A 13,846-nucleotide genomic window follows, 5' to 3' on the forward strand; every position below is an offset into this window, starting at 1 on the left:
CTGGCTCACTATTTGTCCATCCCTCTTCACGGTCAACACCTTTGCATTACACTCTGATCAACACTCCCCTTTAAGATCCAAAGATTAAAGCCATGATATACTGAAGTTTTGCATCTCAGTTAATATTAACTAGACTGGACTGCTCAATGCTCAATATGGTTTTAATGTGTTTCATAGTGTGTCATATGAGAATTCAGTGTAACTACCACTGCTGTGCACGCCCTGCTGATTCTTGTTTTGGCCAGGTCATCTCAGAAATCACTAAGAAAACACAACTGAAATATTGTGTTAACATTTAATGTACCTTTGGGTGAGTGTTCTTTTGTTTATTTATATATTATTACAAATAATATTTTATGTTGTTATCAAAGATCTGTTGTCAGGATGACTATAGCTTTCTGCAATTGTACTTAAAGGTGCATCGAGTCATAACAGTGAAAAAACATATTGATGACTTAACATTGGATTTCTGTCTTGTATCTGATTATATTCTGATGAGGTTTAATCTGGCTTTTCAGTGATCAACACCACATGGGGATAAAACTTTGAAAGAAGTTCAGAGGTTTCATTACGTTTTACATTTATGGATTAGCAGCTGACTGTTTGTTCTGCATGCAAAGCATTGGCTTTAAATAGAACAGGCATTTTTACTAATATTTATTTTTCCTTTTCTTAGGTCAATAATGGCATCAGTGCTGGGAAGTGAAGTTATTCTTTCCGTTTACATCCTTTCTTTTCTTATTGGATTCCCTGCCAATTTGGTGGCTCTGTATGCATTCAGTGTAAAGATCCACTGCAAGCCACGGCCTTCAGACATCCTCCTACTGAATCTGACTGTGTCTGACCTGCTCTTCTTACTCTCACTTCCTCTGAAAATGCATGAAGCTGCATCAGGGATGAAGTGGACTCTGCCCAGCTTCTTGTGCTCAATAACCTCCTTTACATTCTTCTCCACCATCTACACCAGCTCCTTGCTGCTGATGGCAATCAGTGTGGTTCGCTACATAGCTGTTGCCTATCCTATGACCTATCAACGACTGCAAAACATTTTGTACCCAATCGCCATTAGTGCAGTGATTTGGTTCATCTCAGCTGCACACTGCAGCATTACATTCATTGTCCAGCATCATCCATCCTTGTCAAACCCAAATTCTTCTGTGTGCTATGAGAATTTCACAGAGAAGCAGCTGGAGGTTCTCCTTCCAGTTCGTTTGGAGTTTTTCTTTTTGCTGTGCCTTGTACCTCTTCTAATCTCCATTTACTGCTATCTGCGATTGATTTTGATTCTATTCAGCCGTCCCATGATTTCCTGGATGCAGAAGAGGAAGGCTATTGGGATGGCTTCGGGAACTCTTGCTGTGTTTCTCATTTGTGTTCTCCCATACAATTTATCTCATGTAGTGGGTTTCATTCAGGGTCAAAGCCCTAAATGGAAGTACTACACCTTGCTTCTCAGCACATTAAACACCTGTATTGATCCCATCATATTTTATTTTTCCTCTTCAATCTTCCACTGCACAAGCAGCAAATCTATTTTCAGAAAGAATTTTATCAAAGTTGTAACGATGGAAATTCAGGGAGCAAATTCAAACTAAAAGTGAATTCATTTTTCTAATGGTGAACACAGAAGTTTATAACGATATATAACTTTTATTAGAAAAACTTTTAAGTTTCTTGATTAACCTAGTCTGCTGTGTTAAGATAATTTATCTTTTTTATCATTTACTATGTTTTAACTATAAAGGATGATTCACCTTTTCATAAGAAAACAACAAGACTGCTATAATTTGTAGAATCTTGGAAGCTGTTAGTTTAAACCTTGAACATTAATTATTCAGCACTGAGTTATTTTCCTCTGTTATAAAGCCAGTAATCTGTTTCATACTAATACAATCTGTCGACTTATATGTATAATTTATATGTAGTTAACAAGCATTATTCATTTTATTTATTAAGTTATTCATTTTACAATCAAACTGAAATGTTGAAATCACAAAATTGTGTTTTTATTATTGCTTGGATGTGAAACCAGTTTCCTGAATGATTAGTCATAATAATCAAATGTTTTTTAGCAACTGAAATTTATCAATAAAAAAATAAAAAAATAAAAATAAAAAATAAAACAACAGCTGCAACTAAGTTTTTTTTTTCTCTGAATAAACAACATACCTGAGTAGCCTTCTGACTGCCACCATAATTTTTTATTTTTTATTATTGGTTTGATGTAAATTCGGTTTCCTGAATAATAAGTCATAATGTTCAAATGTTCTGTGGCAACCAAAATTTATAAATAAATAAGAAATAACAACTGCAACTGAGAGGTTATTTTTTCTCTGAATTTTACAGAGCTGCATTAATTCTAAGTAATATGTATTACATTTGTAAAAGCCTTTGCTTTTTGTTTGTGGATCCTGCTTCAGCTTTGAGAACAGGCGGTTGTGACCAGATCATGTCTAAGCGATTAGGTACACAGCGTTTCAGTCTACTTTGAAAAGTAGGAATTTTCTGTTTCCAGGCATCCAAGATCATCCTTGTTTTGTTCAAAATAGAGCTGTGGCATCTCAGAGTGACATAGTCTGAGAGGTAGGGGTAAATCTACAGGGGGCAACTGCTTAAGATAACCAAACTACTAATAAACAAGCTGGAAATATAAATCATCTTGAACAGCGTATTGTAAACCTTAGCAATGCATAGCAATAGCAACATAAAAGCACAGTGTTTGTTAGCAGGCAAATGTGCTGGTAAGCAAACCTATATTAGATATTGGCAGTGGTTAGTGTGGTCATGCAAATTTAAACTCTTCCTAGTAAGACAGTAAGGATTAGATGGCAGCACTTAGAGCCATCAGGACCCAGAAGATCATTGGCCACCTCAAAGAGTAAATTACTTCCCCACAGGCATCTACAGATCTAACATCATCCCAGAAGGTGACAGGAAGGCGTGATAGAGCATAGTAAATACCCAACAGCTCAGTGGTCCTATAGCTACCCCCACCGGGCACCACAAGAGACATGGTAGACTGGTTTGGCAAACACCAAGTACCTTGCAGAGTGTAGATCTGGCCCAATGTTCCTCAGCCGGGACAAAAACCACACTGCTCCTCTTGAAGCTGAGGTTTGACAATCAACCAGACACTCCTCTCCAGCACCCTGGCATAGGCTTTCCCAGGAAGGCTGAGAAGAAAGATACCTCGATAGTTGGAGCACATCTTCCGGTTCCCCTTCCTATACAAGGGAACGATCACCCCAATCTGCCAATCCAGGGGCACCGTTCACCAACCTCCACATGATGTTGAAGGAGCATGTCAGCCACGACAGCCGGACAACATCCAGAGCTCTAAGGTACTTGAGGTAGATCTCATTCACCCCTGAAGCCTTGCCACCAAGGAGTTTTTTATTGCCTTGTTGACTTCTGCCTGTGCAATAAAAAGATACATCCCTAAGCATTGCGTTCCATGATGTAGGGTATCTCAACGAGATTGAGGAGATCCTCGGAGTGTACTTCTAATGTCCAAATACCTTTTTCAAGGTCAGCTGCTCCCCACTCCTATTGAAAAGTGTAAGCTAAGCACTGCTTCCCCATCTGAAGATGGATTACCAGAATGACCTCGAGGCCACATGATAGTCTTTCTCCACAATCCCCAACCCCACAACCTGGTATGGGGATTGCAGCTACAAAAGGCACAGAAGACCTTATGGCCACAGTTACGGGCAGTCTCATCGACAATGGAGGCAATGAATATGGTCCACTCACACCTCATGTCTCCAGCTTTCCATGGAATCTGGGAGAAGCTCTTGCGGAGGTGAAAGTTGAACATGTTCCTGACCAAGGGCTCCACTGGAGGAGCAAAGACTGTCTGGCTTCCTCTTCTTCCAGCGTATGGAGCTCACCAGGAGGTGATTGTGAATATAAAACTAAAATAAGAAACAAAGTTTTCAAATTATAACAGCTAACAAAATTCCTAGTCCAAGTAGACCTACCAGGACTTATCAATTCTAAAAAAAAATAAATAAAGAATGAAGGTTTAAGCAGATAAAGGGTGTTCCAAAAAAGCAGAGCAGAAACACAACAATGAAGAAACAAACAAGACAGGCAATGGGAGGCCCAGACAGAGGTATATGGAAAAGAGTTCAGGCCAGTGAAATGGAATCCATCACAATGAGGCCATAAATTATGTTAAAGCCTGGCTTACACTGTGCGATTTTTTTGCTCTTTTCAGTCCAACTTTCCAGTCGTGCCAGAATTTTTTGTTGTTAAACAGTTTTTTATTGAGGAATCATACATGAAAATTGAAACATCAACAATACACATCTGTCCTCTTTTTTATGTGAACAAAAAACATAAAGACAATACAAAATCAAAACCAAACAAAAGTTACCTAATTAAACAAGAACATTCTCAATCTCCCCCCACCCCCACTGAAGATTGGTTATGAACAGTAGGATGTGCCAGAATTTTTTGATCCGGTTGCCTTTCAGCCTGATTGTGTGTCCTGCGTCGTGTAGTATACAGGGGGTAACGAAGGGCGATCTCACGACCACCTCCCGATCAGCAATCATAAGGTCGGGAGAAATTCAATCATGTTTGATTTTCAGTCAGCCGTCGTGGTAAATAGCTCAGAGGGCATGCACAAACAAGTATTTTTCTTCTTCTTCTTCCTCTCAGATCAAAACACAGAGCCATTGCAGGGGTGCAATTGAAATGGAGTTATTTCTGTAAAACTGATAGACTGTAGTAGCCACACTTGCTCAGCCATGTCTTGTTGAAATGTTGAAAACTAATCAAGTCACAAAAGGAGAGTCTACATTACCCAAATAACATCATACTTACACTACATGGTGAATCTTCAAAATAGAGTTCAACTCAATGTTTCTGCTGCATTTTGCACCATATTTATTGATTTATTTTTGCACTGCTCTGAACCTTCCACATCCAATGCCTTTAGTGGCTATGGCTCTCCTCCACTGTTTACACTTTGATCACTGCTATACGTGTAAGTCTATGTCTAAGTCATAACACATCATCTTAAGGCATATTACATAGACAATTCCAAAAGGTCATATAGTCAGATTAGTTCAAAGTTTTTTCTACTAAGAAAAACCAGCTGATAGCATCGACTTAGTGACTCAACAGCATCCCTCAAATCGAACATGTGTGTAGCAACAGTGGAGAGGAAGAACATCATGAAAAAAGCAGAAAGAGGTTCAGTGTGTATTGCCCTCTGCCTAGGCTGGCTGGGGTTCAAGGAGACAAGCAGACATACAAAAAGCAGGTACACAAAGGTTACTGTAACTGTTAAGTACCTCCACAGATGGCAGTCCAGGGAAATACACAACCAAGCAGACAAGCTCTGAGCTAGTTCACATGTCAGACGATGAAAGAGAGAACATATTCAGTCACAGTAAAAGACACAGGATAAGAGTAAAAGCAAGCCCAACTCAAAAATCCGTAAACAAAGTTGCTGGAGGCAGAAGCCTTTCTGATATTTATATCTGGGATGGTGTCACAGCCAAACAGGAACAGTCCAGATGAAGCTATTACTATGAGAATAAGCAAAGAGACCATAACATCCTCTGACAAACAATCAAACTGTACTGTGTACGATTTTTTGGACTGGTTGCATATTAGTATGAAGTAGCAACCCCAAGATGCATATTTTTTATTTAGGATATGTCATCATTATACAAAAAGGGGGGGTTTGTAGCAGACTCCCCTATGTGGCTATCTTACAGTACGTGCTCGTTCCCTCGCAGCTTTTTATAACACGTAGTGTGTGTTGATAATGATCGAAGCTATGAATCATCACATCCTTTTATGAATTGCTGCTTCCTGTTGATATCATTCCAACTCATCATAGAACTAAGTCATAACATTTCTATAATTTTCAAAGACAACTGTGTGGGAAACTTGACATTAACAGCTGCATTTGGTGAGTACACGTCTTTATCTTGTAAATGAATAAGTGTTGAGTTTTGTGTTATGAAAACATATATATGCGTTTTAGACTAAAAACTCCCCTTTAGATAATCTTGTTCAATTTCTTTTATTAAACTCAGTCAACATAAAGAAAAATACAAAGTCAGTCAGGTTTCCAATTGTAGCTGGAAATGTATTAAGATGAATAGAATACAATACAATAGAGTACATTTGTTTAATTTTTAGGAATAACGCCCAAGAAAAATATTTTAGTCAGTATGAACAATGTTCTCTAAAAAAATCCCTTTGGCAATATATTATACAATGTTATATTTTATATTTTGACATATTCTATTTTACTACTTTCAGAAGCAAGATGGAGTCAGTGGTGAGAAGTGAAGTTATTCTCTCATTTTACATAATTTCCTTTGTGATGGGCCTTCCTGCCAATCTAGTGGCACTCTGTGCTTTTAGCATTAAAGTCCACAGAAGTCGGCTTCCATCAGACATCCTGCTACTGAATCTGACTGTGTCTGACCTGCTCTTCTTAATCACGCTTCCTCTTAAAATGCATGAGGCGGCATCAGGGATGAAGTGGACTCTGCCCAGCTTCTTGTGCTCCATAAACTCCTTTGTATTCTTCTCTACGATCTACACCAGCTCCTTGCTGCTGATGGCAATCAGTGTGGTTCGCTACATAGCTGTTGCCTATCATATGACTTATCAACGACTGCAAAAAACATTGTACCCGATCATTATCAGTGCTGTTACTTGGCTGATCTCAGCTGCACACTGCAGCATTACTTTCATTGTCCAGCACCATCCATCCTTGTCAAACTCAAATTCTTCTGTATGCTATGAGAATTTCACAGAGAGGCAGCTGGAGGTTCTCCTTCCACTTCGTTTGGAGTTTTTCTTTGTGCTGTGCCTTGTGCCTCTTCTAGTCTCCATTTACTGCTATCTGCGATTGATTTTGATTCTATACAGCCGTCCCACGATATCCTGGATGCAAAAGAGGAAGGCTATTGGGATGGCTTTGGGAACTCTTGCTGTGTTTCTCATTTGTGTTCTCCCATACAATTTATCTCATGTACTGGGTTTCTTTCAGGGTCAAAGCCCTAAATGGAGGTACTACACATTGCTTCTCAGCACATTAAACACATGTATTGATCCGATCATATTCTATTTTTCATCCTCTATCTTTCACCTCACAAGCAAAAAATCAATTTTCAGAAATCTTTTTTCATTAAGGTGAAAAAAACAATAATTCAGAATTATAATTCAAAGGCGATGTTCATTCCCTCCCCACATGATGTGCTTTAATTGTCAACGGGAAGCTGTTGACAATTAACTACATTTTAAGAATACACTTGTAAAAACAACAATTATTAACAACTGTGATTAACCTGAAGTATATAGAGCAAATATATAGAGAGGAAAATTATAAATGTGTATCTTTGGTAATGGCCTGTGACTGGTTTGATATAATATCATTTATATTTTTTGTTGAATTACACTTTAATAAAGACTTTCTCATGTGACTTTTTCATAGTCACACGACTTCATAGTGAAGAAGGTACCTTGATCTTTAATGGCTGTAGTAATTAATAATCTCACAATCATTTGTGGCTTGTAATGGAATTAATTTTGTGTTAACTTAGTTTGGCATCTGTTAGTTAAATATATTTTTCTTTTGTTTTGCTTTGCTCTCTAACAAAAATATTTACCATTGCAATGTCCTTCATACAGACAATGGTGTAGATCATGAAGGACACCCATGGGACTTGAATCTGTATTGTTATTATAAACAATTCATCTAATAAAGTCAGCTTTATTTAATCAGAAACCTGCTCAAATGTAATACTTGATGGTATGTGGAACCTTGAAAGCACATTTACAGATTCTAATTATCTGAAGCCTCTGACAGATAGGACCCTGCAGATAAATACAAAGTAATAATAAGGTAAAATCCTAGCACATAAGCTAATCAGACATCAGTTAAACCATACATGTTTCTAAAAGGATATTAACAAGCCAGCTACTGAAACCTGGCTACCAGTAAGCCAAGTGGTTGTGGGATGTGAATCTTACTTCTGAACTTCTTTGCCACCCTGCTTTGTTTTGTTGACTCACTTGGTTTCCATCGCTTCTCCTATAGACATGAATTAATTCTCATTGTGTACTTATTTTGCAAATACACAGTATTGTATCGCCGGTCACATTACATTGTTATGGAAATGTGCAAAAAAAGTACAAATTTTTACTAATAAAGAGAGCTAAAATAAAGTACTAAGCACATAAATAATAAGAAAACAGAAGACATTTGTAACCAAAGTCAACTAAATAGTACATGACTACGAGGACCCATTGAATCTGAGCTCAATGAGGGGAGAGGCAGATTGTAGAAGAAAAAAATTAGACAATTAAAATACACTGGAACATTTTAGGCAAATGTTTTTTTTATTACTTAGATTTACTTGATAGTTTGAATAATAAGCTACTTGTTTAAATTAGGTTTAAAAAAACAAACGTGTCTCCTGCTGTTGACTCCAGCCTACATTGTTTTATAGACTGTAAAATCCTCTATTCATCAAAGGTTGATAAAAGTTTATTTTTAAACCCTTGCAAAGGGTTTAAAAATAAACTAAAGGGTAAGAATTTAACATTTTTTTGTTTACCATTATTAAAAATATATATAAAAAAAAAATAGAGCCTGAAATTAATTACTTTCATTCCAGTAAGCAAATTTGCCCTCAATATATTATCTTTTTATTAAAGAATTCAGGCATTGCTTTGTGGTGGATTATACTGATATGAGTGATATGTTGTAAGAGTCTTTGCATTTTACAATGTTTGGGCATCAAGAATGAGCAATTAATTTCCTACATTCTAATGAAACAGCTATGACTCGTCTTTAAATAATCTTTGCTTTGTTTCGTTATTCTTCCTAAGAATCATATTTGAGTTGCTGGTAAGAAGTGATGTTATTTTTAGTATGCATAATTTGCTTGCTGATTAATTTAGTGCCAAGATCCCCTTTAAACCTCTTCTGTATTCTACTTCTGCTGGATTTGATCCTGTCTAATCTATTCTTCATTTTTCTTCTTTATATGCATAAGGCAGCAATGGTACACTAGTATAAATTTAATCATCCAAAACTTTCTCGCTTTAAGTTGTACCTCATACCATTTTTATTTCCATTTACTGGTAACTGCCCAGATACCCAGGATGCAGCACAACAGGAGAGTTGGCATGACCTTAGGAACTTGTGCTGTGTTCTTCATTTGTGCTCTGCCCAAAAGCTTGTCCTAATTAATTGGGATTCTTGTGGATGGAGGATCTACCCTCTGCTTCTTAGACTATAAAATGCCTGCCTTTCATTCTCCATTGTAAAATAATCTGTAAGCTTTTCTTAATCTTAATTTAACTAAAGAGTAAAACAAAACCTTACCAATGTAAGCCTAAAGATGAGTATTGGAGCTTTTATTTACCTGGATATTTAAAAATGTAATGTTTTTTATCTCAAACTCTTGTTGACCCATGTTTACAAAAAACACATCATATTTCCGATAAATTCTTCAACATTTTATTAGTGTTCAAAGGTTGTCCATTGTTATGTCAGTTTTTTGTTTTCTCGCTTTGACATGTGATTTCTTGTTTGCATTAACGCGGGCCTGCCACTCTTCTGCACTCATGCATTCTGTAGGCACACATGTAGAATATACCTGTGAAAAAACATTAAACATCAACTGTAAAAACAGAATCATTTATTTTACTGAGACAGTTGCTCAACACACATGCAAGCAAAGAAAAAGTTTCTGTTAAAAACAGCATAAAAGAAGTGTCCATTTCACTGTGTGTATGTACATGCTTTATATCTGTCATGTGGGAGAGCTCTGGATTCAAGCCTTCACTAGGTGCTACGGTGATCAGATGTCATAATTTGTGTGGGACAGTTGAACTACGGTACCTAAAGAGGCCAGCTACAGGTGTCTTTCAGACATTTTTAAATTTGGCACGAAGGGGATGCTATGTAAAGCAATGCTGTAAAATTGACTCTCAAAAGAAACGTAGAGCTGTAAAAGCCAGTGCTGTACTGCATTGTCCCTCATAAACATTCTAGTTGTCGCACATTTGTTTTGGGTATTTGTTTAGATATGTTCACCCTACAAAGACCACCTGAGCCTAGTCATATCATACTATAAAGACACAGCTGCTACAGCTTCAGTGCCTGCTTGTTGACTAAACTAGTAGAGATAACAGATTTGTGGTGTGGTGTGGCTAGGTTTACTTTTAGTTTGATTAGATATGTAATTTTTTATTTCTCCAGTCTTTATTGCATGAAGGATAAATAAACATGCATAACCCACACATCTTATTTACTGAAGCTTATATGCTATCCTATAAAATGTGGTGGTTGATAAACATGCAGTGTTTCCTATATTTCATTACCACACTAGTTGAGCTTTGAATAAAAAAAACTATGCAAATGTCTGTGTGAAGTTATCTCTTTGGGAACCCTGTTGTCTCATTTTTTATAAAATATTCCTTAACTGCATTAAGTTCTACAAGCAGAGCAGTGACATTTATTTTCTTTCTTTTTTTTTTTTTTTTTTTGGCTTGGTCTATTTACCTTTGGTTGTACGTTTTTCTGTCGGATCTGTTTGTATCAATAAACATTCATGTTTTCATAAATATGTGCACCTCACAAACATGATGATTAATAATTTCTACATTCTTTATCTCTTTGGTTCATTCAGTTTAGCTTAAGCTAAGTTATGTTTTTGTAAAATCGGTTAAATAAAAACATTTTTTTTTCTTATTTTCTTAAAATTCGGGTGTAACAGAAATAAGGTCTCTTGCTGTTTTTCTGAAGTAGAAACTCACTGGAAATTCTGTAAAGTTTGGTTGGTGTATAATTGATTCAATAGTATTATATGTATTATTGATTATGATACATGAAACTGGAGAATGTAAAGTGTAAACTGTGTTTATAAAAATGGCGTTGTCAATTTGACTGAAAACTTATAAACTTGTTACTAATAGGATAATATTGTTGTCTGTGTGAAATACTGGCTACGGTTTTGAAAGCTACACATTTATCTTTTTTATTATTATCATCACTAAGATGTTTCATCAAATATTGTCAACTTGAAAGAGTTAACAAACCTGCAAAGAAGGTCATGAGCAGTGCCACCCAGCCTAGTATATAGGACCAAGAGAAACGCCAGTCACCAAAACGCTTTCCAAGGAAGTTCACTGTCACCCCCGTGTAAATGGCCATTGCAAGCAGAACAAAGAGAGCTGTTGTGAAGACAAAGAGTGACTCATCATAACAGGCTTATCAAAAATGATTATGGTGTCTTCATTTGGATGTTACCTAGCAACTGTTGGTCAAAGCTGTAAATTTGGTTGCTGTATTTTGAATTCTAACTAAATCCTCTGATAAAGGCAGTGTTATACCATATTCTGTGATGGCTTATTGTGTTGATGACTTACTGGAGACGAAGAACATGATTCCTGCAGCAAATGAGCGGTTGAACCTCTCAAATGCAGAGAAGTGAGCAAAGGACAGGATTCCTGCGATGATGCCAGCAAAGCAGGTCATGGCGGACAGGATCATGAAAGCTCGAGTGGCATTCCAGTAGGCTAAGGCGAAAAAGGACAAGCTTAAGAAAGGATCCATATAAGTTGCATATAAAAAGTATCCATGTTTGATTAACCAGATGGTTCCTTCTATAAACGTTGTGATCTAACAACACCCTATGTGTTTATATGGGGAAATTCAAAACTATTGTTTAAATAAATAATACATTTCGTGCATTTTTTTCATCCTGGTGGAAAAACTGTGGGTGCATTTCAAACTGTCACCTAAATCATTTTAGAAATGTTAAATTTAATACTTTTCTTCTTTGGAATATCTACACTTTAGAAGGGAATAGTTATTTATTTATAGTCAGGGTCATAAAATAATTTACATTATTGTTAATGAAGCAGATTGTACAGAGCATACAAATCGACTAAAATTCAAAGATTTGGTTGACTTTAAAACTGCTCAATTCATGTACAGAATAAAGAATAATTGTTTTTTAGTTCATATGCAGGGTCTGTTTTTGATCAGGGACAGTGCTTATGATCTTAGAGGGTATAAAATATTCAGAAAACCAAAACCAAAAGTAAGAATGTAAAACAATGTTGTATTTCTTTTGTTGGGAGAGATTAATAAGGTTTAAAAACATTCTAAGAATAATATGATTAAACATTATGCACTATGTGAATGTAATTAATAGCAGTAACATATTGACTGTACTACCTTTTTTCAAAATGCTATCGTAGAATAATTGTTTCCTTACTATCATATTTTGGTATGTATTATAAAATGTAGCCATTTTTTTTTTCTAGTCCAATATAACCTGGTTTTGGAGGGCGGGCATTATAAGCTTATTGCTTCTGCCAATACAGCGTTTTCAGACTTTTCTTAAAACTTATGTAACCAGGACTAGGGATGCATGATATAATCGGCCCCCTATCGGTATCGGCCTGTATCGGCCTTAAAACTGAATATCGGACATCGGCCACCCCACCGATATTTAACCCGATATTTGATCAGCTTCTGAGTTTCTAAGGNAAAATATATTTGAGTATATTATTTTTCAAAGTGTCAGAAATGGATAACAAAACTGCTATTTTCAATGAATACTTATTTTTGTTCAGCTTTAACATCGGTATCGATAACGGTTATCGGCTACATGAGTTTTAAAATATCGGCATATCGGATATTGGCCAAAATCCCAATATCATGCATCCCTAACAAGGACATATACTATCATTTATTGTATATTTTCTGTGAGTGTCTGAAATAAAGATGAAACCTCAGAAATCATAAAAGTTGTCTTATATGACCTATCCCTGTAGGTGTTACTGGTCGTTTTAATTTGATGCTCTGCTCTTTAAAAAAGCTTTAATTATTGTCTTCCTGATTGAAATAGTTAATATAAAAAAACATATTCTCTTGAACTCAGCACAAAGGTAGAAAACAGAAAACCTTCGAAGACAGCACAGCTTAGCCTAATGAATGATGAGAAAATCTTTTAAATCTTTTTTTTTTCGTAAAACTTACCGTACATAAGCTTGTTAACAGGAAAGCTGTTATTCTTTTTTTTTTTAGTAAGCCATATTTTTTTTCACAAACTAAATAACTTTATTTTCATCCAAAAAAAAGTTGTGAAATGTTTTTTATTAAAATCACACTATAAAAGTAAGGAGGATAAATCAAAGCATTCTAGGGAATTCAATTAGAACTCTCAACTCACCGATGCTGTCGGTCTGCATGTAGCATTTGCCAGACATGCAGTACCTCCATAGACCCTGGTGGGCAAAGCTGCCTGACAGGCGGTACTGCATCCAGTAGTCTGTTGCTGTGGAGACCACCAGCAAGATGTTCCCCACAATGGCACAAAACAGGCCCCCTCCCATGAAGCTGTACATCATGAGTGAAACTAAGATGCCGGAAAAGGCTTTATGCACTGCAAGAAACAAGGGACAAATATGGAAGTTGATTGTAAAAGTGCACCTGGTGTCTAATGTGTGGATTTAAGTCAGACACATCTTACAAATTTTATTACTGAAGAATCACGCTGATTGACCCAAACAGACTTGTTCCTTGGCTGATATGCAAATATGGCTGAAGCTAAACTTCCTCTGCCTAAGTGAACAATAATACAGAGGTCATAGTGTTTGGGGAAACTTACCAGCTGATAAGATATTACAGCACTGTTGGCTAATTTGGATTATCTGACTGTTCTTTGTGTAAGGGTAATTATGGTTATTTTAACACCTGAAATTTGAAAGAAAGGTCAGAGCACATTTCTTCCTTGTGATCCCATTAAAAAAAGCAATTGGTTCTTTTGTTTTCTCTTTTTTTATATGG

At 36.4% G+C, this 13,846-nt stretch overlaps 2 protein-coding genes across 2 annotated transcripts; one reads left to right on the top strand and one right to left on the bottom strand.

The window, feature by feature from the left end:
* The first annotated feature begins 6,349 nt into the window (after positions 1-6,349).
* Positions 6,350-9,172, top strand: LOC107082961 (free fatty acid receptor 2-like). Its single transcript, XM_015371860.1, has 2 exons — positions 6,350-7,044; positions 9,136-9,172. Exons 1-2 carry the CDS (start codon positions 6,350-6,352, stop codon positions 9,170-9,172), a joined length of 732 nt encoding a protein of 243 aa, XP_015227346.1.
* A 326-nt stretch (positions 9,173-9,498) lies between these two features.
* Positions 9,499-13,441, bottom strand: LOC107082975 (lens fiber membrane intrinsic protein-like). The gene is made up of 4 exons (XM_015371876.1): positions 13,230-13,441; positions 11,416-11,565; positions 11,086-11,220; positions 9,499-9,641 (listed from the first exon to the last, which is right to left on the bottom strand). The coding sequence occupies exons 1-4, from the start codon at positions 13,405-13,407 to the stop codon at positions 9,580-9,582; spliced, it is 525 nt and encodes a 174-aa protein (XP_015227362.1). The 5' UTR covers positions 13,408-13,441; the 3' UTR covers positions 9,499-9,579.
* Positions 13,442-13,846: the final 405 nt, after the last annotated feature.

The sequence above is a fragment of the Cyprinodon variegatus genome, unplaced genomic scaffold (assembly GCF_000732505.1).
Source record: "Cyprinodon variegatus isolate N-32 unplaced genomic scaffold, C_variegatus-1.0 Scaffold66, whole genome shotgun sequence".
Taxonomy (NCBI): Eukaryota; Metazoa; Chordata; class Actinopteri; order Cyprinodontiformes; family Cyprinodontidae; genus Cyprinodon; species Cyprinodon variegatus.

What these genes read in the sequence shown, in the direction of transcription:
- LOC107082961 (XM_015371860.1), top strand. Translation starts at nt 6,350, where the DNA reads ATGGGCCTTCCTGCCAATCTAGTGGCACTCTGTGCTTTTAGCATTAAA. An exon ending in GGTCAAAGCCCTAAATGGAG is followed by an intron (nt 7,045 to 9,135) that starts GTACTACACATT and finishes GTAACTGCCCAG; the next exon opens with ATACCCAGGATGCAGCACAA.
- LOC107082975 (XM_015371876.1), bottom strand. Translation starts at nt 13,407, where the DNA reads ATGATGTACAGCTTCATGGGAGGGGGCCTGTTTTGTGCCATTGTGGGG. An exon ending in CATGCAGACCGACAGCATCG is followed by an intron (nt 11,566 to 13,229) that starts GTGAGTTGAGAG and finishes TTTTCGCCTTAG; the next exon opens with CCTACTGGAATGCCACTCGA. An exon ending in GCTCATGACCTTCTTTGCAG is followed by an intron (nt 9,642 to 11,085) that starts GTTTGTTAACTC and finishes GTTTTTTCACAG; the next exon opens with GTATATTCTACATGTGTGCC.